This window comes from Pituophis catenifer, unplaced genomic scaffold (genome assembly GCF_029215685.1).
Source record: "Pituophis catenifer annectens isolate HBS135680 unplaced genomic scaffold, rPitCat1.0.hap2 SCAF_1, whole genome shotgun sequence".
NCBI classification, from domain to species: Eukaryota; Metazoa; Chordata; class Lepidosauria; order Squamata; family Colubridae; genus Pituophis; species Pituophis catenifer.
Window position 1 is genome coordinate 100,707,493 of NW_027256881.1, and position 23,730 is coordinate 100,731,222.

General features: G+C 41.1%; 1 protein-coding gene across 1 annotated transcript in view; it reads left to right on the plus strand.

The window, feature by feature from the left end:
• The window catches only part of WASF1 (WASP family member 1), a 64,052-nt gene that overhangs the window by 26,365 nt on the left and 13,957 nt on the right, over window positions 1-23,730 (plus strand). The window contains exons 2-3 of the mRNA XM_070953388.1: window positions 7,325-7,483; window positions 21,984-22,118. Of these exons, the coding sequence (XP_070809489.1) occupies window positions 7,351-7,483; window positions 21,984-22,118 (268 nt within the window). The 5' untranslated portion in view covers window positions 7,325-7,350. The remainder of the gene's footprint in view (window positions 1-7,324; window positions 7,484-21,983; window positions 22,119-23,730) is intronic.

A 23,730-nucleotide genomic window follows, 5' to 3' on the forward strand; every position in this document is an offset into this window, starting at 1 on the left:
ACTTCTTCCTTCCGGAGGTCCGAGGTCCTTTTCCTTTCCTTTCAACCTGCTTCAATGGGGGCGCGTGCCCCGTCTACTACAATTGGCCATTGGCTGAGAGCTACCATCTCCTTGGCCTACGAGGTACAATCCTTACCTGTGCCCGGCCACATCACGGCACATTCCACCAGAAGCGCTGCAACATCAGCTGCATGGGCTACCCAGGCTTCACTGGAAGAGGTCTGTCAGGCGGCAACTTGGACTTCCGTGACTCCCTTCATCCGCCACTACCAGCTGGATACTTATGCTTCCACTGATGCTGCTTTCGGCCGGAGAGTGCTTCAGAGAGTCCGACCGGATCCCTCCCTATAGGACATGGCTTTAGTATGTCCCACTACTGACTGCCGTGACAGCAAACAGGAGAATGGGCGTTGGACTTACCTGATACGCCCCTTCTCTGTTCATCTGTCACGGCAGTCAGGCCCACCCTGGTCGGTACTGAAGGGGTGGCTCCTACGGGGGGGGGGGGTGTTCCTTTTCACGTTTACCATTTTATCTCTACAGACATGCCAGTCGACTGGAACCTTCGCCTCAAAACTGGGACCAAGCAGGAAAGGGCGGAGCTTAGACTTCCAGTTGACTCAGTCCTATAGGCCAGCTCCCTGTCTATCACCCACTACTGACTGCCGTGACAGATGAACAGAGAAGGGGCGTATCAGGTAAGTCCAACGCCCATTCTCCCAATAATAGCAATTGTAATAATTTTCTTTTTTTAAACTTCATTCTGTGTTTCAAACTAATTATTTTGAAATAATATCCAATTCACATTTGTCATCTTTATACCGATATATTGACTTTTTTCCTCAATCTTAAATCCAATTTTGATCAATTTCTGTTTGATCTACTATTTTGATATTTACTCTTGACATCGTATTCTGTTTGTTAATCTTAAAATCTGCTAATGTACCAAATTCTTCTAATTTTTCTCATTAATGCTTCAATTCCCTGTAAAGGATTCTCCAAAACCAACAAGAAGTCATCAGCTAATGATAGTGCTTTAATAGTCTCTTTAATAGTATGTCAAATGACGTCCTACTACATGTCATCCTTATCTAATACTTCTGGTTTTGCTTCAGACTTCTTTATAACTTATTTGCTTGTTTGTCCATGTTACAGTATATTATACTTTAATTTTCAAATAAATTTTCTTTCAATAAACAGTATATGGAGGCACAGATACCACATACAAGGTTTTAGCAGTGTTTTATACATTTTTCTTTTTCATTTATACTCTTGATGCAAGTGTGTGTAATTGTGGCTTTTAGGATTTAAGCTTGAAGCTCTATTGCTTGTGAATTATTCTGTTTTATCTGGAACTTCTCTCTTCGATGCATCAAATCAAATACATGATTTTCATATCATTTACATGGGAAAAATGCATTTTATACAGACCTTTGACACAGCACTTACTTCTGGAGCTTTGTCAATTAATCTACAAGTAATTATTTACTGTACAGTCTATGATGATATGAATTCTTGTCACATTTCTGTGAAAAACAAATTTATGAATATAGCTAATATGTTGCAAGAAATGCACTTGACAACTGTGTAATTAATTTCAGCTGCTTTTCACATACACACTTATAATTATGACATCTATTAATATTAGAAAACGGCTACAAATTCTTTGTACAAAATATTAAAAAGCTTACCTACAAATTAGAAAATGTGAAATTGGCCATTCTCCATTGTGGGTGGAGACAGCAGTCAGGATGGGGTGTGCTCATCTGCTAAGCTGATAGACTGAGCCTGTCAAAGTTGCTAAGTCCCGCCCTTGTTACTGGGCAGACCCAGCTTTTGGCTCAGTCTGTCAGCCTAGACAGGCGTGTGGGACTGTTCCTCTAGCCTTTTTTCTGTCTATTTCTTGTCTATTTCGATTATCTGGTTTCTGATCCTGCTTGTGATTGCTGTTTTTTGACTTGGACTGTGACTTAGACCACTCTTGGATTACGATTTCAGCAAACTGTAAGATTGGTCCCTCAATTACAGGCTTCCCGGTTAATTGGGGTGTATGTGCTTTTTTCCCTATCTCTTGTTCTCATCAGATTTATTAACATCGGAGGATATGTTTGGAGGGATTGTGGAGCTTCGCGCTCCCGTGGGGGCGGTTACAGACCCTTTTGCGGCCATTGCCCCTCACAGCTAACTGCGGAGTTTTTTGCGCTCCCTGCCACAGTTACGAGCAGCCATTTTGACTCACCAACTGCTTGCCGTTTTGCTTGCCTACCCCTGTCAAACTCCTTCCAACTGTTGAAATTTGTATCAGGGCTTCCCATCGAGCCAGCAAGCGGAGCTTAGCGCCCCCGGCTGTGCCTGGTTGAGCTTGTCTCATTACGAAGGCTCCATTGGCTGCATTGCAGTTTCGTGCGCCAGATGGTGTTTTGGCGCGAAGATCGCATTCTATTGAAAGTTGGCCTGTCAGCGCTTCCCTTTCTCTGCGCGATTTTGTGCCTCCAAGTTTGAGCGGGTGGAAGAACTGAGGAGCATTGGTGGAGCTTCGCGCTCCCGGTTAGCAATTTGGGCTACCTTTATTGCGCGTTTGTTTTACGCCAGCAAAGCTTGAGTGGCAGCTGGGGGAGCTAAGGAGCCTTGGCGGAGCTTTGCGCTCCCATTAGCAGCGTTGCCCATGACCCAGAGAGGAGGGCTATCTGGTGGAGCTTCGCGCCCCCCATCAGCGCTGCTGGAACAGAACTCTGTCTCCTTCCAATGAGAGCCTGATTGCCCTAATCATTGCCTCGTTATTACCTGTACGCTGGGTCTCCCTGCTTGGCGCTCTTGGCGCTTGCCTTAGGCTCCAGGCTTAGGCCTGTGCCATCTAGTGGCATACCCTCTTCTGGGTATTGGCACTTTCTGAGACTTCAATCTCTGCCTCGTTTACTGATGATCCAGCTCTTTGTCTGTGGCTCTAATTGACAGGATGCCCAAGGCTACATTTAAATCAAAGCATGGCTGGAAAGCGGGCCACTCGGAGAGCTCCCATCACCAGGAGGAATCTGCCACCAGGAAGGACCAGGCTCCCAGTCCTTCCTCTAGACCTATGGCCTTAGGGTCCTCTCGGTCTCATCATAAGTCCTCCTCCCACTCTGCCCCTTCCCGTGCTGAAGCCCGCCGGGATAGAGTGCTTAATAAACTTTGTGCTAAGGCCGGTTGTCTGCAACCTTCAGTTGGGGAGTCTAACACCGCCTCTTCGCGACTGGCCAACGCATCTGATTCTGGGGCTCTTCCTGATCAATTTTCTCTTCAGGATTGTCCTGTATTCATACAGCCGGACAGTTTGTGGGGGCAGGAGGCTGCGCCAGCTCCGGTTGTTCCCGCAGAGACCTCTCAGGCTCTGGCCTTGTTGTTGACTCCACTCGAGACAACTTCGGCTCCTCCCTCAGCAGATCTGGCCTTGGCGATGGCGCACCAACAGACCTTTCTTTCGCCGGATCAAATCCAACAGATCATCGCGACAGCGGTGCAACAATCATTGGCTTCACAGCTGCTGCCTGGCAGCAAAGCAGCCTCGGTCCGGTCTGGCGTCTCTCCTTCTCCTGTGGTCATTGCACAGGAGGACGCTCTATCCATTGCGGCCTCGGCTTCTCCGGCCTCCTCCATTGCGAGCCGTGTTTCGTCCTGAGCTGAGGAGGACCCTATGGATCTGGATCTCTCAGAAGATGAGGGTCTCCCACTGGACATCCTTACTTCACAAGGCCGTTAATACGGCTCAGCTGGGCTCTCCTTCTCCAATGCCGGCTCCCATGGTCGCGGCAAAAGGGGCTCTGAACCCCTTGTTTGCGGAATCAGCCAGGCCTGTGGACATCATTCCTACGCCCCCTCTATTTCTCGACATCATTAGGAAACAGTGGTCCTCGCCAGGCTCGACTCTGTCCCCATCGACTATGGACTGACGGAACTTCAGTGTGTCGCCGGATCTGGATTCCATTCTCCAGGTTCCGAGTGTGGACGCTCCAGTGGCCACACACTTACCTCATGCGGCGGTTCCGGGTGCTCCGGACGAAGGTCTCCATCCTGAGGAGCGCCGGGCGGAGCAGGTACTGCAGCGGGCACACCAAGGCGCTGCCTGGGCCATCCGTTCGGCATCCAAGGCGTCCTTCTTCAACCGGACTACTCTCCTATGGCTCCGACAACTGCAGGAGAATTTGGTCACTTTGATATACTTATCAAATGTTGATAAGTATAACCAATACAAACAAACGTTCTTTTGGGATCCTTCAAAATTTTTAAAGGAGGAAAGTGGTCCTGGGAAAAAAAGGTTTAAAAAAACATTTTTTATAAGGTCAATCTTTTTAGGATTCACTCTAGAATTTGCTCAGATGTTGGTTTAGATTAGTTTGGTTTATTTTGGATTTATATACCGCTCTTCTCCCGAAGGACTCAGGGCGGTGAACAGCCAAAGATAAAACACATACAATATAAAATTTAAAAAACAATTAAAAACATATTAAACCAATTTGGCCCATACTAATTAAAACACCCCTTTTGTAAAAGCAAATTAAAATTGAACAATTAAAAAGAGTTAGGCCAGCCCAGCTTGTTGAAATAAAAAAGTTTTGAGGGCATGGCAGAAAGTGCGTAAATCCGGGATCCTCCATATCTCCGGGGGGAGCTCATTCCAAAGGGCAGGTGCCCCCACAGAGAAGGCTCTTCCCCTGGGGGCCGCCAGTCGACACTGTTTGACCGATGGCACCCTGAGGAGCCCCTCTCTGTGGGAGCGTACTGGCCAGTGAGAGGCTACCAGTGGCAGAAGGCGGTCTCGTAGGTACCCAGGTCCTAAGCCATGGAGCGCTCTAAAGGTGGTAACCAATACCTTGAAGCGCACCCGGAAGACCACTGGGAGCCAGTGCAGCTCACGCAGGTGAGGTGTTACATGGGAGCGCCATGTCGCTCACATAACCACCTGCGCGGCTGCATTCTGGACCAGTTGGAGCCTCCGGGTGCTCTTCAAGGGGAGCCCCATGTAGAGAGCATTACAGTAGTCCAGGTGGGAAGTGACGAGAGCATGAGTGACCGTGCATAAGGAGTCCCGATCCAGAAAGGGACGCAACTGGCGAATCAGGCGAACCTGATAGAAAGTCCTCCTGGCCACAGCCGTCAGATGTTCTTCTAAAGACAGCCGTGTATCCAGGAGGACACCCAAATTGCGAGCCCTCTCCGTGGGGGCCAACAACTCGCCCCCAATAGTCAGTGATGGCACCAACTGGCTATATCGGGACGCCGGAAACCACAGCCACTTGGTCTTGGCCGGGTTGAGCCTGAGTCTGTTTCTCCCCATCCAGATCCGCACGGCCTCCAGGCACCGGGACATCACTCCAAGGGCATTATTGGGGTGGCCCAGGGTGGAGATGTACACCTGAGTGTCATCAGCATACTGATGGTACTTCACCCCGAAACCACGGATGATCTCGCCCAGCGGCTTCACATAAATGTTGAACAGAAGGGGCGAGAGGACCGACCCTTGTGGCACCCCACACACAAGGCGCCTTGGGGTCAACCTCTGCTCCCCTGCCAACACAGACTGCGACCGGTCAGAGAGAAAGGAGAACCACCGCAACATGGTGCCCCCCACCCGCAACTCTTCCAACCGGCGCAGCATGATACCATGGTCGATGGTATCAAAAGCTGCTGAGAGGTCTAATAGGACCAGGACAGAGGAACAAACCCTGTCCCGAGCCCTCCAGAGATCATCAACCAACGCGACCAATGCCGTTTCTGTGCTGTACCCAGGCCTGAAACCTGACTGGAATGGATCTAGATAAACCTTTCATCCAGGTACTGGGGAAGCTGTCGCGCCACCACACTCTCAACAACCTTCACCACAAAGCGGAGGTTGGAGACTGGACAATAATTTACTAACGCTGCTGGGTCCAGGGAAGGCTTCTTAAGGAGAGGCCTCACCACCTCCTCTTTCAAGGCGGCGGGAAAGTCATCCTCACTCAATGAAGCATTAATAATCCCCTGGAGCCAGCCTTGTGTAACCTCCCGAGAAGCCAGCACCAACCAGGAGGGACACGGGTCCAATAAACATGTGGCCGTGCTAAGTCTACCCAGAATCCTGTCCATGTCTTTGGGAGTCATGGAGTCAAACTCCTCCCATATAACATTCTCAAGACCTGCCTCCATCACCCCTCCCGAATCTACCCAGTCTGAGTCCAAGTCTTCCCGAATTTGAGCGATTTTGTCATACAGATACTGCACAATCTGGTGTCAGGTTGATTAAATTTTAGTTTCCCAGAATGAAAGAAAACATTCCTCCTCAGATTACCTGCTACTTTACCTTTTTTCATAATTTTATAAATAAATTCATAATGGTTCCGTTAGACCATGATTTATTTCCTTTACTATCCTGTGATGGAATTCGATGAACTTGGAGATTTAAACTCATTCAAAATAAACAGATATTAATCATGAAACTTAAGTTTCACTCCTGCCCTTTCACAACTGATTGATGTACCTTGTGCTTGGAAAAACTGGAACAAAATAGGAATTACATATAATTTCTTTGTAATCTATTAGCATCCTATCTTCATGGAACATACTGGTTTCACACATGGTTTCTCCATTTTGGCTTTTTTTTTTGGTTAAATAAATGATGACATGGTTATAATATGTTATGTGTTGTTGTTCATGTGAGATTGTATCTACTTTTAGTAACTGCTAAGGACTAGATGATTTTTACTATATCCTGACACATCAAAACCATAGAACTCAAAAAGGGTGTACTTTATTTTTCAGATGACTATATATTTGCTACATCCTGTTTTATATTCCCTTAAAATTAAGTACTCACTTTCTCCATCATTTTTAACACGTTTGTAAAATACATTTACATTTCTCAGCTTAGATCATTCCAGACGTTTTGGACTACATCTTCTGTCATCCCACATGATTAGTTAAGATGCCATAATGCAGGCAGTTAGAGAAATCCAAATTTGGAAAAATTGGTTTATACCATCTGGCACAATTGGTAGAACTATAAAATATAAGCACTCACAGCTTCACAAACAATGAATGAATAGTAAAGAGGCTCAGTACAAAACAGTACAAGATTTCTATAGTTTTTATAGTTTCAATAGTTCTATGAAGAAATGATCATATAAGCACTAACCAAAATTTCCAAATAAGTATGGAAAATCCAAGCGCTCTGTCCTATTTTGCATTTGACAACCCTGCTTTTCACAGGTGCCTTAATTGTATTTTCAAATGTATGTCATCCTTTGTACATCTTATTTGGAAATAAGCAACACTGAATTATATTTTAATTTGCTCTTCTGTTTCTCCACAGGACTGGTAGCTGCCTGATATTTCAGAATGCCTCTGGTAAAAAGAAACATAGACCCTAGATACCTTTGCCATACAGCTCTGCCACGAGGCATCAAGAATGAACTGGAATGTGTTACTAATATTTCCTTGGCAAATATAATAAGACAATTAAGCAGTCTAAGTAAGTATTTCATTTATTAAGAATTAATTTATTTTAAAGGTAAATTTCATATGGCCAAGTCTGCATGGCTTTACCCTGAATCCTCTTTCATCATGTTCATTTTTAATTTTTTAAAAAGATATTCTGTCATCCCCATGTATTTAACAAAATGTTCTACGTGTAGCTTTCTTTATGTATATTATGTATGAGAATACATGTATACGTATACATATGTGTATACATATACATATGTCAAACCTCAGGGTTTGCCTTACCAGAAGGGAGGGAAGATCCTGGTGGTGGTGGGAAATTTGTGATGCTGGCCGCTGCAGCCACGTGCCTGGGAGGTGGCCAGCGCAAGGCAACTGGGACGCCCAATGATCAGCTGTGCAGCCACGCAGAGTTGGAAAAGCAACTTCTGAGCAAGGCCTGCAGAGGGAATATATATGTGTGTATGCATGTGTGCATATATATATTTATATTGTGTGTGACGGGTAAAATGCTCCCAATTCGGACCAGATTGCCCGATCGGGGAGCGATGGCGGTGGGTGGTTCAGAGAGCCGGTAGCAAAAATCCCTGCGCTCCCCCACCATGCCCAGCTGAACCGCACGATCATCAGAGGCTTTTTTTTTTAACTTTTAAAAGCATTTTTTCTACAACTTCTTCCGCCGAAAAAATGCTTTTAAAAGTTAAAAAAAAAAGCCTCTGATGATTGCGTGGCTCAGCTGGGATCGTCAGAGGCTTTTCAAAGCATTTTTTTCTGCAACCTCTTCGGCCAAAGAGGTAGTAAAAAAAATGCTTTGAAAAGCCTCTGACGATCCCAGCTGTGTTGCCTGATCGGCAGAGAGGCTTTTCAAAGCATTTTTTTCTGCAACCTCTTCGGCCAAAGAGGTGGTAAAAAAAGTGCTTTGAAAAGCCTCTCTGACGATCCCAGCTGAGTTGCCTGATCGTCAGAGAGGCTTTTAAAAGCATTTTTTTAGGCAACCTCTTCGGCCGAAGAGGTGGTAAAAAAAATCCTTTCAAAAGCCTCTGACAATCCCAGCTGAGTTGCCTGATCAGCAGAGGCTTTTCAAAGCATTTTTTTTGCAACCTCTTTGGCCGAAGAGGTTGTAGAAAAAATGCTTTGAAAAGTTTTTTTTAAAAAAAAGTTGGCCACGCCCACCCAGTCACATTACCCCCACCACCAAGCCACACTCACAGAACAAATTTTCCATTTCACCCCTGGTGTGTGAGCATATAAAACATAATTAATAGGTCCATAATCACTGAATTCTCCTAGAAAATTTCCTCCATCATATTCTACCCATCAGAAAATCGAAGTAGTTTTAATTTCAAATCTAGACGAAGGAGACTGTAATAAGTAAATATTAATAAGTAATATTAATAAGTAAATTAATCTGCAATTTACAACTAAGAAGAAATTTTCCAGTGCTCTGCTCTGATAATCCATATGTGGGTTATCTCTCATCTATTTGCCAGAGACTGAGTTTAATTTTTTTTTCATTCCTTTGACCACACCTCCTGTGTTCCGTTGGTCTTCAGTCTTTTTCATTCAGTCTAGCTGAAGAGACCTGAGTGGCTTTCTCTGGCATTTAGATTGTCAGATTTCTCACTTTGGATTATCATTTTTTTGGGGGGGGGGACTTTGTTTCTTTAACATTCTTCCTCAGAGAGCTGCGCATCTGGAATTGGTTGGAGAATTGACAGGACCTCTTCTGCTGCCAGCAGTGTGCTAAGTGTTACTGGGGCTCCAGGGGCTTTCCACCACCCAGGATTTTCTTGTGGCAGCGTTCCGGAGTTCTGTCCCGTTCAGGACACCTCCAATGTTTAAAATTGCCGCCAGTGGATGAGCTGGTTCCCCAGTCAACCGGCACAACCGCCACCACCATCGCAGCTCCAATTTCGTCGGGCGGCTCCCGGGGATCTGGGGCAAACTCCAATAACCAAGGTTGGCTTTGCGGCACTCGGAAAACTCGAAATAGCCTTCACACCATTTTTCCTTCCTAACGGTCCGCAGCAGCATGGGGAAGCAGTTTTGCCACTCGCACCCACCATTTTGTTTGTGGATTCGGCCGCAACAGCGCTTTGAAAGGCCCTGCTGTCTTGCACTTGGATTTGCCTGCTGTTTTCTTTGCCTCCAGCTTTCACAGGCTTCTTTGAGCTGTGGAGCGGTGAATTTTGGCGAAGCGGCGCTCGGGGTCAGGTTTGATTTCTGCGCCTATTCCCTGGTATTCCTACGGCCTGAACCACTGCTGGGAGAGAGTGAGACATCTCATTGCCATTTCCAACCGTCTGGACTTGACAACAAGGAAGGGCAGGTTTGCCTTAGTTTCTGTTGGGCCTTTATTTTGCTGAACTATCAGTCCAGTCTCTATTCATAGAACTGGCATTGTGAGAGGGTTGTTCTTGGGAGCTGTCTTTACCACCTCCTCTGTAGAGGTGCTAGCCTCTGGGCCTGTTTGAACTGCTTTTCCATCATTGCCTTCTATGTTTCGGCTTCTCAGCAGCCTTCATAGGTCTGTAACCATCATGTCTGTCTCTGCTCTGTCTTCTGATATTGAGCAGGCGGCTAGCTCTCCCAAAGCCCGTAGATCCAAACACTCTGGCTCTAAAAGGACTAAAAAATCCACTAGGAGTAAGGCAGTTAAGGCTAGGCCTTCATCATCTGGGTCTTCTAAATGGCCTGCAGTGATTGACAAGGATGCTAACAGGCTTGGAGAAGCAATTTGATAAGGCACAACACAACACTCAGGCTGCAGAACATCAGCGTGCTTCTACCACTGAAACTATTTCGTCTAATCAGATTGAAATTGTATCTCTACCACATGTTTGGGGCTGCTGGGCCTCAAGGTTGGGCTCCAACTGAGGCTGGAATTCATTCTCAGCCATTGATTGCTGTTTAACATGCAGACCCCTTTGCGGTCCAGAGTATGGCACCAGTGGGGTTACATAGACAACCAATGCCTGGACGCCAGGCCCCAGAGGCTACGTTCACCTTGACCAAAGCGGGGCTCCGCGCGGGGGGATGGCAGTTTCCTGACCAGCCATTGTACATTCAAGCCTTGATCTAAGATGCTGGCGACTGGGCTTCAACAGGGCGGTCAGGTACCATTAGTGGCGCCCAACCCACGGACGCAGCTTCCAGCACATCTGTCTGGCAGGCCTGCTTCTTCCTTGCAGCAGGACTCCTCGCACAGTGATAGTTCCTCGCTGGGGGATGATTACCAAGAGGATTTGGAATTCTCTGAAGATGAGGGGTTGCTACCCGATAGGCCAGCGTTTACAGGATTTTTCCGCCCCTCAGTCTTCAAGTCCTTGTTCCATAAGGCTAAGGTAAAAACCAATATTGGAGTAGTTGAAGAATCGCCTAACCAATCTCAGGGATCAGCTGATCCACATAACGACCTGTTTATGATTCCAAAACCTGAACAGGAGTTCATTCCTTGTCCAAAACATTTTTCTGAGGTCATTCAAAGTCAGTGGAGTCAGCCTAGTTCACTTGCCGCCCCTAGTGGGCATGACAAAAAAATTTATTGTTCTGCTCCCGAACTTGAGGAGCTTTTGCAGTTGCCCTCTTTAGATGCCCTGGTAGCTAGTCTCACATCCTCCACTGTCCTTTCCAACAATATAGTAGAAGGCCTTAAGTCTGAGGACAGGAAGGCCAAACTTTCTTTTAAGAAAATGCACCAAGCAGCCGCTTGGGCCATTAGAGCTGCAACATCGGCCTCATTTTTTAACCAGGCATCCCTGATTTGGCTTTGCCAATTACAAGACAAGCTACCACAGTACGATATCAGGCTACATCAAACCATTAATAAACTAGTAGCTGCCACTGAATATTCGGCCGACGCATCCTTGGATGCGGCAAAATTTGCATCTCGGGCCTTGGCCTCCACAGTAACATCTCACCGGCTCTTATGGCTGTGCAATTGGAGGGCAGATATGAAGTCGAAGTGGAAAGCAGGGGGTTGGAGTAGAAGACTTCCGAGGTCCCTTCCAACTCATTCTATTCTATTCCTATTCCTATTCCTATTCCTATTCCTATTCCTATTCCTATTCCTATTCCTATTCCTATTCCTATTCCTATTCCTATTCCTATTCCTATTCCTATTCTAGATGTTAATGCAAAATGGAAATAATGCATGCTTATACAACTTCCCAGGAAGAGATTCTTAGCAACTGACTACTAATTACAATTATAATCTTTAGTCAATGTAAGTTTTTTCATTGATTGAATCAATATGGTTGTATCTGTTTCTTTTAAAACAGTTAGGAAAAACACAGAGGCAAAGAACATGTTTGTATTGCCTTATATCCCCCTTCTGGCACACAAATATGCACATGTATCTATATTCTATCTTTGTTCAACTGAGAAAGAATGAGGTAAAATGCTTGCCTTGCACAGTGTAATATTTCTACTAATGTGATGCCATGGCCAAAATCTGCCCTCTCTGTCATACATTTTTATTCTTGGAGAAACTGCCAATTCCTGCTATATGAAGGGAAAGATCAGGATAAGCAGTTTGACTTCCGGTTTGGTGTCGCGGCGAGACAGTCGGGGAATTAGTGGGCTCCAACGAGCTCCGCGAAAACCTCAGCTGACAAACCGCCGCCGATGCATCTCCGGACCAGAACCATCCTGTAGGGACGGGAAAGAAAGAGAGGCACCTTGGACAACCAAGAGGAACAGGCAAGTTCCTCGAAGGTCGGAGGGAACTCTCTGTGACTTGGCGGCGGGGGGCGGCAGCCATGGCGGTTGCCACGAAGCTGGGACACCCGGATCAAGTAATGAGCAGGAGGAAAGTGGAATGGAACAGAGGTTTTCAAAGCCGGGTGAGTGACAGCCAACCCAGGCTTGTAATAACATCAAGGGAAACATCTTTTAACTACAAGACCCTTAGCGATAAAATAGCGGCTAAGGAGCATGGGGGCAAAGAAGATTTTGAAACGTAACAGCTAAACAATGCCAGCTGGCAGGCCCGCAGGGGACGGTCTTCTCTGTGACAGCCCCAGCTCTCTGGAACCAGTTACCTCCTGAGGTCCGGATCATCCCCACCCTATTGGCCTTCTGAAAAGCGGTGAAGACCTGGCTTTTCCAGCAGGCCTGGGGCCGTTGATCTCACTCTTGTGATCTGGCGAGATCCGGCCATGAATGGCATGAATGAGTTTTTAATGTTTTTAATTTTTAAATGTTTTTTTATAATGATTTTTTAAAATGTATTGTGAGCCGCCCTGAGTCTTCGGAGAGGGGCGGCATATAAATTGAATTAATTAAATTAAATTAAATTAAACTTTGAAGAGACAAAGACCCAATAGAAAATTGACTTCAATAAAACTAATTGGAAATGTTAAATATTGAGACATGGTCAAAGGATTAGAAAGAGTTTAAATTTGGACTGGACTTTAAAAAAGATTTGATACTTTTAAAAACAAAAAGGAAAAGAGAAGCCAAGTAAGACTGCTATGTAACTGAAACAAAATGGATACTTGTTAAACAATTGGAAATTGTGGATTGCAGAGAGACACCTTCTGGAGTAAAAAGGAACATTGCAACTTGGTTTTTGTTTTCAAAAATCGTGAACTTTACAGATAACAACCGAGAGAATTTGTGGAGGATGATTTCTTTGTCTGCAGGCGGCTTGACTTGGGGGGGGGAAGAAAAGGGGAACTACAACGGAACTCTTATAATTGGGATAACACTAACTTAAAAAGAATAAAATGGCGCAGGAATTAGAGAAGGAACAAATTGATGTATTTGACTTGGAATGGAAATAAGAAAAATAACTAAAATGATACATGGAGGACAAAATTTGAGGACATTGAATCTGAAATGAAGTAAACGCAAGCAGACAAGAAAATGAAGAAACAAGACACATCGGCTGGAAATAAAGAAGACAAAGACAACATGATTAAATAAGAATAAGTAATGTACAGGTGGATAGTAATAATAAAAAGGAGGTTTTTAGAGACGATATTGTGAATAACAATAGTTATACAGATGATTACACTGGGATTAACAATGAAAGAATTGGGGAATTTGGGGTAAAATAGAAAAGTCCAGGACTTTGATTTATAAAATAAAACTATAAAATAACTATATTGAGATTAATAATGGTTAACAGAAATATGAGAAGAATATGTTACAGATAACTTAAAATTGAAATATGGATGGAAGCTATAATATATTAGAAATAGACTATGTTAAAAGAAAATATATCAATGGACATAATGAATTAATGTTTATTAAGATGTTACATGGTATTACTTGAGAATAATTGATGACAATAAAAACTGGGATATTGTTTAAATACCTATAACAATTGCAATAATTTGAATATTTTTAATAACTTTAATATTTTAATATTTTCAATATTTTTGATAATATATCTAAGCAAAAGAGAAAAGGAGATTGAAATAATATAGGACTATGAATTACAAATAAGAATTACTTAAACTGGTTTTTATATAAATGATATGGTTAAAGAGCTAGAATTGTGGGAAATAATTGCAAATTGTATTGTAGTTATATTTGAATTAAGAACTATATTTCAATGTTAAATTGCTTTAGTTTTGGGACCTAAATTTGGTGAAGTAATAAGGAAATCAAGATTTAATGAGCATTATACAAAGTAATAATAAATGTGGGGAAGTTTTAGAAAGGGAAATAAGATTTTGAAATATAAACATGTGTGACCTGTATTGTTAATTGTGAGGATTTAGGTTAAGAATTGTGAAATGTATTATGAGTTATTACTGTATTTTCCGGCGTATAAGACGACTTTTTAACACATGAAAATCTTCTCAAAAGTTGGGGGTCGTCTTATACGCAGGGTGACATTCTCCTGTAACCAGGCAGACCAGCCCGAAAGGCTCTGACGAGCCTTAAATGGCTCTGGCGATCCAAGCTCTGACGATCCCAGCTTTGCCTGCTAATCAGGCAACTCAGCTGGGATCGCCAGAGCCATGTAAAAGGAAAAAACTTTTTCCCTTTGCTCTGGCGATCCAAGCTCTGACGATCCCAGCTGAATTGCCTGCTAATCAGGCAACGCAGCTGGGATCGCCAGAGCCATGTAAAAGGAAAACAGTTTTCCCCCTCCAGCTTGCTTACTTTAGCTGCTAATCGCAACGCTTGCCTTCTTTCGCTTGCCTGAATCCATTCCATCAGCAAGCCACTCCCTGCCTGCAATCAAGCAGGCAGGGAGTTGTGGACTTCAACTCCCAGAATTCCTCAGCCAGCAAAACAAAGCTGGCTGAGGAATTCTGGGAGTTGAATCTACAAGTCTTAAAGTTGCCAAGGTTGGAGACCCCTGTTCTATTGGGTAAGTTTTTTTCCCCTTTGGGATCTTTAAAAAAAATAGTTAATTGGGGTTTTTTTAGTTGTTCTTTTTTAGACCTAGCTATTTAAAGTTTAGGAAGTTTTAAATTTAGTTTTCATATAAAAATAAAAATAAAATAAAATAATATTTGTGCAGCTTTCTGAGATTTAGTGTGTTTCTGTAGTGTTTCACTCTAACTACACAAACACACAAAATCTCACAAAGCTGTATGTGGAATTTTGTGTGTGTAAAGTGTGAAAGTTGTTTTTTTGGGCTTTTTGTGGCTGTGTGAGGTTCCTGCTTGTTGCAGGGGCCATTTTGGGTCTGGCACAGCTGCTTTTACATTGTGGGTGAGCCAGTTGTGTTGTGTTGTGTGTGTGTAAAGTGTGAAAGTTGTTTTTTGGGGGGGCTTTTTGTGCTTGTGTGAGATTCCTGCTTGTTGCAGGGGCCATTTTGGGTCTAGCACAGCTGCTTTTACATTGTGGGTGAGCCAGTTGTGTTGTGTTGTGTTGTGTTGTGTGTGTGTGTGTGTGTGTGTGTGTAAAGTGTGAAAGTTGTTTTTTTGGGCTTTTTGTGGCTGTGTGAGGTTCCTGCTTGTTGCAGGGGCCATTTTGGGTCTGGCACAGCTGCTTTTACATTGTGGGTGAGCCAGTTGTGTTGTGTTGTGTGTGTGTAAAGTGTGAAAGTTGTTTTTTTGGGGGGCTTTTTGTGCTTGTGTGAGATTCCTGCTTGTTGCAGGGGCCATTTTGGGTCTAGCACAGCTGCTTTTACATTGTGGGTGAGCCAGTTGTGTTGTGTTGTGGTGTGTGTGTGTGTGTGTGTGTGTGTGTGTGTGTGTGTGTGTAAAGTGTGAAAGTTGTTTTTTGGGGCTTTTTGTGGCTGTGTGAGGTTCCTGCTTGTTGCAGGGGCCATTTTGGGTCTAGCACAGCTGCTTTTACATTGTGGGTGAGCCAGTTGATGTTTTTTAATTTTTATTTGGTGTGCGTTGGAAGAGGGGTAGTCTTATACGGCGAGTATAGCCCAAACCCTATATTTTAACAGGAAAAGTTGGGGGTCATCTTATATGCCCAGTCGTCTTATACGCCGGAAAATACGGTAAGTGAATTGAGATTTAAAGTGGGTTAATAGAAGGGTAATTGTTTTGATTAAATAAATAAGAGTAAACTTTTTATAAGATGGTAATAGGGGAGATAGGTGATTTAAGATTAAGTATTGTTAATAGTGAGGCTTTAGGGTAAGAATTGTGAAATGTACTATGAGGTATTAATTGAATTAAGATTTAAGGGGGGGGTAAATAGAAGGGTAGCTGTTTTTTTATTGAAAAAGTTTTCAAATACAAATTTTTCCCCCTTTTTCCCCCCCCTCCCCCCCCCTCCCTAACCCCCCCTCCCCACCCTTCCCCCCCTGTGACTTCTTCGTAAAAAAAAAAAAAACCCTAATTCATAACAGATTACTTACTCCCTCCTCAAAATACTGACCTTTACTTACTAAAAGTATTATAAATCCCCCTTTATCCATACATTTCAGAAAAGAAGAAGAGAAAAAAACAAAACAAAAAACAAACACATTATACTATAACTATTATAAAATAACTTCTAATTTAGCATAATAGTATTTTATATCTATACATTATTGCAACAATTCAAAACCACCTTCCACTTTAAAACTATGCGATAAGTCCTACTTTAATAACATTTCAAAGCGGGCTCCCCATAAAATCTAATTTAACATTTATTCCATTCTATCCATTTCCTCCACTCCCCTAAATGTATCACTTAAAAATCCCTTTTCTTAAACTAATCAATCTGTAGCTAGCTTATTCACCCACTGTCTTACAAATTTACCATACACAACAATTCTTGATATCTTTAATTCACTGCCCACACTACTTAAAAATATATATATATATATATTCCATTATATCTAAATAAAAAAAGAAAAGACAATAACTTTAAATTTATAGTCCATATAATATCTTCTTGAAGTCTTTCCACTGGATTGTTAAAACCAACATCCATAATAGGGTAACATAGCTTGCTGATGCAACAGTTTATTCAAGGTCTCCAATCATATCTGCCCCCATCAGTAGTAAACATCTTCTTATATATATAAAAGTAAAAACAACCACCCGAGTGACATTATAATTATATTCCATATAATAATAATTGTGGGTTTCATCAGGATTATTAATTTCCATCATCGTATTGGGTAACAACCCGATCTTCTGCATGTCCCAATGTGATTCTCTTGCCTTATAATTCAAGATAATTATAATATATTTATCAACACAAAAAGAAGTTTCAAAGTAGATAATTCAAAACCATCAATTTGAGGCTCTTTCCATGTCCCAAAATTACGGCAATGCAGAGATCTGCCACTATCCTCAGGATGATATTGACCAATGTGTCGCCTCCTCTATGTTTTCACATAATCATTCATATTTTAATATCACTGGCTTCACTGTTGCTTGGGTTAGAAATTTCTATTTTTGTACAACCTATTTCTTTTTTGTTTTCTTTTTGTGGGTTTGACTTCCATCCTAATTTTTTGTGTCTCGCGTTTCTTTTTTATCCCTTGTATATCCTCTAATTGGTTTCCATGCTTGTCCTTGCCTTGATAAGTCATCACATTAAAATCAGATGGCACTTCTCTCGAATTTGTAGATAATCCAGCTGGGGTATCCGATAAATCCAAAGGCAATTTATCTGGTACAGTCTCTGTCTTTAGTTCCAGCTCCTTCTGCTTATCCTGTATTATATCTGAAGACGTTAAATTCATTTTCAACCTATTTTGATAAAATTCTTCCGCTCTTTCAACAGTATTTAACTGGTATCTTTCTCCTTGATATCTCAATATAATACCAACTGGGACATCCCACCGGAATTGAATATTTCTCCTTTTTAACTCAGACACCAGAAAACCAAATTTCTTCCTTTCCATTAATATCTTAGGTGGGAGTTCCTTGTAAATCCAAATCTTTCTTCCATACAATTGCAAATTAGAATTGAAGGAATTTTGCACAATTTTATTCCTAATTTCTTTATCTGAAAAATAGATTACCACATCTCTAGGCAATTGCCTTTGCTTGGCAGTCCAGGAGTTTATTCGATAAGCTCTGTCAATCCTACAAAACACTTCCTCAGGTTGAATCTTTAAAATCCCAGCTAGAAATTCAGAAGATATTTTCCTTAAGTCATCTCTGTTATTTTCCTGCAAACCTCTAAGTCTTATTGCATATTCTGTAAAATTATATTGTATCTTTAGAACCTCTTTTTCAATCCTCTGTTGCAGAGTTTCTACATTACCAGACTTTTGATCAGCATCCATTTTGAATTTTTCTTCTGAACTATAATCCTGAATATTTAACAAATCATTTTCAGTTTTTTGAATTCTATTGTCCAATTTGTCTTGAATTTCATCCATTTTTGACTCTAGTAAATTAGCATTTATTTCCAACCGAATCATGAATTCTGACATTTTTAAAATTTTTTGCTGCAAAAAGTCAAACTTGGATTTCACCAATTCCTTAGTTTCCTGCTTAAATTTTTCAAGTTGCTGATTCACAATCTCATCCCTTCTTTCAATCTCCTCTAAGAGAAATTCTATTATATTAAAATCAGGTTTCTGGGACTGAAAAGTTAAAACTTGTTCCTTTAAATTCTTAGTGGGGGAATCCCCCCCACCTATTTTTTTGTCTGACTTCACAAGCCTCAGTGCCATGTTTCCGCCTAAGCAGGCTTTGTTAGAAGAAAAAAAAAACAAGACAAAAGACTTCCAGCCAGCAACAATCAGGCCTCCAGGGGAAAAAGAGAAAAGCAAAAACAGGAGCGGAGTTTTGTCTACAAATGTAGCCAGTGGTATTTATTCCGCTACATTGTAATAATAAAAAACGGAAGAACTTTCCCTCTCAAACTCTTCTCCAGCCGCGGCAGACGCCATTTTAAAAAAAACCTTTTTTCCTCTTTCTCTTCCTCTATTCTCTTAAGTAATTTTTAAAAGATAAGTAAAATACTTGCGCTTCAGTATTACAGGTCCAGCTCACATTTTCTTTGAGTAATCTGTCAAGTTCGCAGGCTTGCTTTTGACGCCTAGCTCTGCATTAGCAGAGGTCTCCCAAAGCCCGGAGCAGCGGCTGGGGATATGGGGCATCTCATCCGCTCCATCCCAAAAGTAAAAGAAAAACTTCTGGGACTCTGCAGAGAGTTCTACCCACCCCTGCCGGCTCTATCTCCGTTTCCTCATGGGAACGGAGTTTTTTCGAGCCGCCGTTCCGTTGTGAAGGCGGCTCTGACAGGCTATGGAAGCTGACGATCCCAAAGGAACGTCTGGCGGCGGCCAGCAGCAAACAGGAAGTCGAAGGGTAGCTGTTTTGATTAAGTAAAGTTGAGTAAATTTTTTAAAGATGGTATTAGTTGAGATAGGTGATTTAAGATTAAGAAATAAGTGTTATGGCAAAATAGAATATATAAAATCTTGTTAAAGATGATAAAAAATTGTATAAATTGATGACCGGATCAGGGCTCTGTTCCAAAAAGATGTAAAAATAAAAATAAAAAAACTTTTTTGCAAAAAAAAAAGGATAAGCAGTTTGGAATCCCTACCTAATAAACACTCAAATTTAGATATCAATGATAAATCTATTGCAAGCAAGTTCAGAAAGAGCATAAATCAGTTCAACTGCATCTTCCAAATAATATCCTTTGGTGCCAAAAAAGTTTCTCTATTGAGAAGGGAATATCACTGAAAGGATGACCCATTGGATCATGGGTTGTCTATTTGTATTCTATAAAAAAAAACCTGAATCAGATGGCTTCCTGAGCTAAATTCAGGACGTTGGTTATGATCTGTAAAGCTCTTCAAAAGTAAAGCATCCTCCCTCTATTGCATCGTTATTAGATACCTTTCTAAGGCTCTCTTACTATGTAAGATATAATAGAAGTTTACTGAATAAAGGGCTTTCAAAATTTTGTATTTTCGCTGTGTAATTTTGAAAGAATGTTTTCCTGGTACTTGCCTTAATGATTAATTTTAGGATTAAGTGCATTTTTTAAAATTTTCTCCATCTTTTAGTTAGCCTGTATTTTCTCTGTTTATTATCTTACCTTGCATGCCCTTTAAATAACTTACATTGCAAGTTATTTAAGATTGATCATATCATTGATGGCTTGATGCACTGCAACAGCCGTTTCCCAAATTAGAGAAAATAGTAGCCTCCTTCCCCCTGAAAAAAATTCAGGCTCTTCTAGCTTCTCTCTCTGACTCCCCCCCGCCCTACTTTGTTAACTGGTCTTCATGATAATCTGATACTGAGCCATGATTTTGTTCATCAAGTCAATGGTAAAATCATTTGTAAATGAAGGAGAAAAGGGGAAATAAAAAGGATCCCATGGTTAAACAAAGTGCTCTGTGGATATTACATTTATTATTAGTTTGGGTAAGCTTTCTATTTCATTTGCTTTTCATTTGGATTTCCAGTTTTGTGCCAGGGAATCTATTGAGGTTTAAGCAGAAAATGCATTTTATTCTGAGCCCAAAACATCTGAAATTGATATTCTGAGCTTAGAACACTTTATATATGCATAATATTTGTCCGGTTAAATATACAGTGATCCTGGATTCTGCAAGCAAAATCTTATAGCCTGATAGCATTTTGGAAAATACTGCTGGGTGGGCTGTCTTTTAGTGAAGAGACCTACACTAATTTAAGCACATAGTTAGAGTGTTTTTGTTGTTGCTGCTATTAAGACCAATGGGCATGGTCTTACGCAAAGCTTGAACATTCTTCACTTTTGCTATTGAATTAATATTTTTGAACATTTTCTGCCAATTTGTGTGGGCTTCTAAATGTCACTAAGTATGATTCTAAGCAACATTTGTAGATTTAATCCAAGTCTTTCTCTGCGGAAACTAAAACAAGGACCAGCATGTGTGAAACAAATATATCACCACATGGATTATTCATTGAATTTTAAACATAATCATCTTGAGTCCCATGACTACATTATTTGTTGAAGTTTCAAGTATCCTGAGAAGATATCAAATTCTGGATTCGACTGCCCTTAAGTGGATTGTCCCATACATGGTCCAGAAATTATAGTCGCCTCCTGAATTATTCTATCTATTATTTATTCTATCTGTAGGTCATTTTGCCTCTCTGGGCACTCTTAAGTGAAAAGTGTGAGTATTTCTTGAAACCGTATTATGAGGATACTAGTGATAAATACCATATATGTATTTATCATAAAATATTGATTATTGAGAATTTGAGAGTAGACTAGAGTTACAGGGTTTTAATCCAGAGATAGTGGCTTTAAAAATATATCTCTCTGTATGTATGCGTGTGTGTGTGCATGCATTCATGAATGCACACACATTCGTATGCATATGTTAAATCTGCAATAGTTAAAAGGTATTTTTCAGGTAAATAAATAAAAATGCCCCTTAAAATTAAGATTTTGAAATATTCTCTTGCATCTTTCTTTTCTTTCCAATTAAATCATTAAATGACTTTCTATCGACAAAGTGATTCTACCAGGAAGAGGTTGAACACAAAGAACCAAATATATTTTAAAAAAAGAAATAATATTTGTGCATTCCAAATAGAAGAAACTATAATAGGTTTTCAAGTATTCAGCAATTCTATTTGGATCTTCAGTAAAATACTTAACTGATTATTCAAAATAATTAAATTTAAAGCTCCTAGATGTTCAGTATTTGGGGGGGGGGTTTACATATGTGTATGAAATTATGAATAAGTAACCACTGTACTTCAATGTCATTTTATTACTGTGGTAACATTCTTACACTTCTAATTGTATTAATCTTACTGTGAACATTCCATTCCTTCTCTTGATTAAAATAGTTCTGGATCCGTTTTATTTCATTTATAACATTTCTACAGACTTTCATTTATAATGCATAGCAGTTGTACAGGTTTCAGATTCTAAACACCTAGAGCTCTGAGCAATGGGGAAAAGAAACAGCAGATGCTTAACTATTACACCTGAAAAAACACCTGGGATAATTATTGAGAAAAATGGGATATTTCTTGGACCATGAAACAAAGCATACAAGCTCTTAAGGACTGGAGCAAGCTGCTATTAATGGGCATTTCATGTGTGACTATATACAGGACTCCAACAATCCAAGTCCTTTGAAGCATGTTCATATTCTTAGTCTTATTTTTAAAAACTTCCTTTTGCAGGTAAATATGCAGAAGATATCTTTGGAGAACTTTTCAACGAGGCACATAGTTTTTCTTTCCGAGTTAATTCATTACAAGAACGTGTGGATCGTTTATCTGTCAGTGTTACACAACTTGATCCAAAGGAAGAAGAGCGTGAGTTTTTACAAAAATAGTAGATGCATTACTTTATGGCTTGTACCAGATGTGGTTATCATTTGTAAATATTGGTACTGAAGACATTTTTATCTATTATTTCCAGTTAGCAGATGTTGCACTATAAATCTGAAGCAAATCAGTATGAACAGCCTTTAAAATATGCCATTGAGAACATAAAATATATGATTGAGAACACATAAAAGCTGTTTTCAATATCCCACTGAATCTGTATTCTGAGAGATCAAATTTCAATTAGGTCTGTTTGAGAGCAGATTTCAGGAGAAATTTGCCATAAAGTAGTTGCCATGCTGATACATGGCATGGCTGAGAGTCCTGCACAAGGCTAACAAATACTGATATAACTGATTTGTAAAAACTCCTCAGATTGTTAATTGATTAGATGAAGATGAAGAAACTGAAATTTGATCCAAAAATATCAGTGGTGATTCTCTGTTTCATGATCACAAAGCTAGTTGAATATGAATATGTTTCTTCCATAAAATTCTGTTAATGACTTAGATATAATCCTTGAACTGGTAGTGGTTTTTAGGAAGCCCTGTGATCATCTTTGACTTGGTAGCCACTGTGTGCCTATTCCTGGAAAAGACAGTTTTGCTAAAGGTAGTTAGATCCTCTGTATACTGCTCTGGGCTCCTTCGGGAAGAAGCACAGTATAAAGATAGCAGTAATTGTAGAGCACTGGAAAATCATAAGTCAATGATATTAGTGAGTAATATGCTAGTAATATACTAGTGAATGATGATAATGAAGAACCAGCGATGAAGTTTGTGAAAATTGTGTGACATTTTGAAAAAATGTAGTCTTGTTGAAATGATTTTCTGAAAGGCGGAGGAGGAGGAGAAGAAAAAGTAGTAGTAGTAGTAATAATAGTAATAGTAGTAGTAATAGAAGTGTAAGAGCTGCTTGGATATGGATATAGGGAGTCACCTTACAAATGGGATTGCGATTGCTACTGGAAATTGGTATAGTCATAAAGCAAAAATCATACAACTGCACTGACTTAAAATGGAAAACCTGGCACTCCCATTGTGTTCATTAATTGAGAATCACAAGTCATTAAGTGAATACTCACCCAAGTCCAAACCATTTTGAGGTCTCTCCCTCCCAGCTTTAAGCCTAGGTAAGAATGCCATCTTACCCCAGCCCAGTCCCAATTGCCTTCACCGCCCTGCACCTTGAGACCCCTGCCACTTTGTGCTCTGCTATCCCATCTCACCTTTGCTACCATATTCTTGCTCCTGCTGCTGAAGTTTACTCGGTCTGGTTGGTGGGCTGTATGGGGCTGGTTTTGAGTGGCAAAAAAAAAAAAAAAGGACAAAGCCACAGCATGCCAAACATCTCTTTGTGCCATGCTCCTGGACTGTATGAGACTAGCTTTGCACAGCAAAAGTGGGGGGTAGCACAAAACAGCCCCTGTAAAGTGTTACTGTGGAGAGAAAATCTGGAGATAGATGCCCATGCGTGTTATTTGGTGATTGCAGAGGAAAGACAGGTTATTAAAGTATAAAATAATTTTATGTTATATTTTATATATTTATATATTTTAAAAGAATAATGTTTTTAAAAATATTTTACTCTAAATTTTTCA